At 35.0% G+C, this 1,561-nt stretch overlaps 1 protein-coding gene across 1 annotated transcript; it reads right to left on the bottom strand.

Annotated features, from left to right (window-relative positions):
• Positions 1-213: 213 nt before the first annotated feature.
• On the bottom strand, positions 214-1,088 carry LOC110928902 (EG45-like domain containing protein). The gene is made up of 3 exons (XM_022171954.2): positions 866-1,088; positions 507-783; positions 214-405 (listed from the first exon to the last, which is right to left on the bottom strand). The coding sequence occupies exons 1-3, from the start codon at positions 972-974 to the stop codon at positions 399-401; spliced, it is 393 nt and encodes a 130-aa protein (XP_022027646.1). The 5' UTR covers positions 975-1,088; the 3' UTR covers positions 214-398.
• Between the last annotated feature and the right edge of the window lie 473 nt (positions 1,089-1,561).

Here is a 1,561-nt window from a genome sequence, read left to right as displayed (position 1 = left end):
GGTTTTGAAAAAGAAAGAAGAAGGAGTTGGATTGACTAAAATACCCTTTCTCTTTATTTTAAAATTTGCCACATGTTATAATCCTATGGCTTCCTATCATTCCTAGCGAAAATTAACTTGCTATTTGATCTTTTCCCTAGAAAATTAATTCAAATGTGTTAGAATTATTTATTCGATGTTTCGTAGTTGCATGCGTCAAGCAAACAACCAAAAAAGAAGAAGCTTTCCGAAATAGTAGCATATATGAGGGAATTAAACAGGTGGAGGCACAATATTTCAAAGTAGATAAATTGCTCAGAGAGACACATAGAAACATGGCTACAATGCCCTTGAGTCTTTTATTTCCTACTAAACTCTTAAAGAGAGTTTATTATTGGCATCTCGCATGCATATGTCAGTTAGATCCTGAAAATAAGAATATCACAAAGAAGTAAAAAAATTAGTCAGAACTTCAACAAAGACTGTATTAGTTTCACATATGAAATTTGGGTTTAATGTTTCATTACCGGTTATACTCTATGTTAATTCTCCCGGCATCAGGATTAGCAATCACTTGAAACGCCTCACGGGAAAGATCAACTTGATTTGGATTACATCCGGGACAAAGATCAACAACTGTAACATCAACGCTCCTACCTGTGCAAGGTTGCGGAACACCAAGGTTGGTTCCGCTGGTGCACCTGACACGGTACCTAGTCCCACACGCAGCTCGGTTGTTAAACAAACCACGATTTGCCGCTAGAATCATAACACCGCGGTTTTCGTAGCCATAACATGACGATGCTACACATACACGGAAAGGAAAAAAAGATCAAAACAAGTTATAAGAATATAGTCCATGTTTCATTTATGTCCCTATACTTACGAACGTAGGGAGGAGTGTAGAAGGTTGCTTGGCCAGCAATGGCATGAGCTACTGATGTAAGACATGCAACCATAGCGATCAAGATAAATGCTCTAGTCATGAAGCCCATTTTTTGAACTTATTATCTTGAAAACACGATATATAATTTGTGAAGTATATCACTATGATTGGTGATGAGAAACACAAAAGGGGTGTCCTTTTATAGTCGGAAAAACTAATTTGAAGGATAACAAATACGTGCAACAAAATACACATGATTAACCAAGTCAAGGAAGTGGGACATGGATATTAAACTTATTGGTTATACATGGGGTCAACTTTTTAGATTTTAAATCAGATTAAGATAACAAAACCTTTTGCTAAAGAAAATTTATAACCTAGGCTGAGTTGGTTAACTGGTAGGGTAGCTGGTAGAGACTATAAGATGATTTAAACAGGTTGAATAACGGGTTAAAAAAATGAATATTCAATAACATGTCAGCTAAAAGCATTTTTGTCAATTTGTATCGACCATCTCCACATTTAGGGCACAACTTGCGTTGTCTATCATGATATGTTCTTACAATATTATTAAAAACTTAAGAAAACATGTAAAACATTGTAGAAATATTATTTAAATGCAATTGAAAAGCAATTACACTTGTTTAAATAGTAAATAATGATGAAAAGAAACATGTAGGGGTTCAAGCTTGTGGT

Source organism: Helianthus annuus, chromosome 3 (genome assembly GCF_002127325.2).
Source record: "Helianthus annuus cultivar XRQ/B chromosome 3, HanXRQr2.0-SUNRISE, whole genome shotgun sequence".
Taxonomy (NCBI): domain Eukaryota; kingdom Viridiplantae; phylum Streptophyta; class Magnoliopsida; order Asterales; family Asteraceae; genus Helianthus; species Helianthus annuus.
Note: the sequence above shows the minus strand (reverse complement) of the source record. Positions and strands in the feature narration are given on the sequence as shown.

Coding starts and splice junctions, on each gene's coding strand:
- LOC110928902 (XM_022171954.2), bottom strand. CDS start 974: ATGGGCTTCATGACTAGAGCATTTATCTTGATCGCTATGGTTGCATGT. Junction 784..865: donor CTACACTCCTCCCTACGTTC/GTAAGTATAGGG, acceptor GTGTATGTGTAG/CATCGTCATGTTATGGCTAC.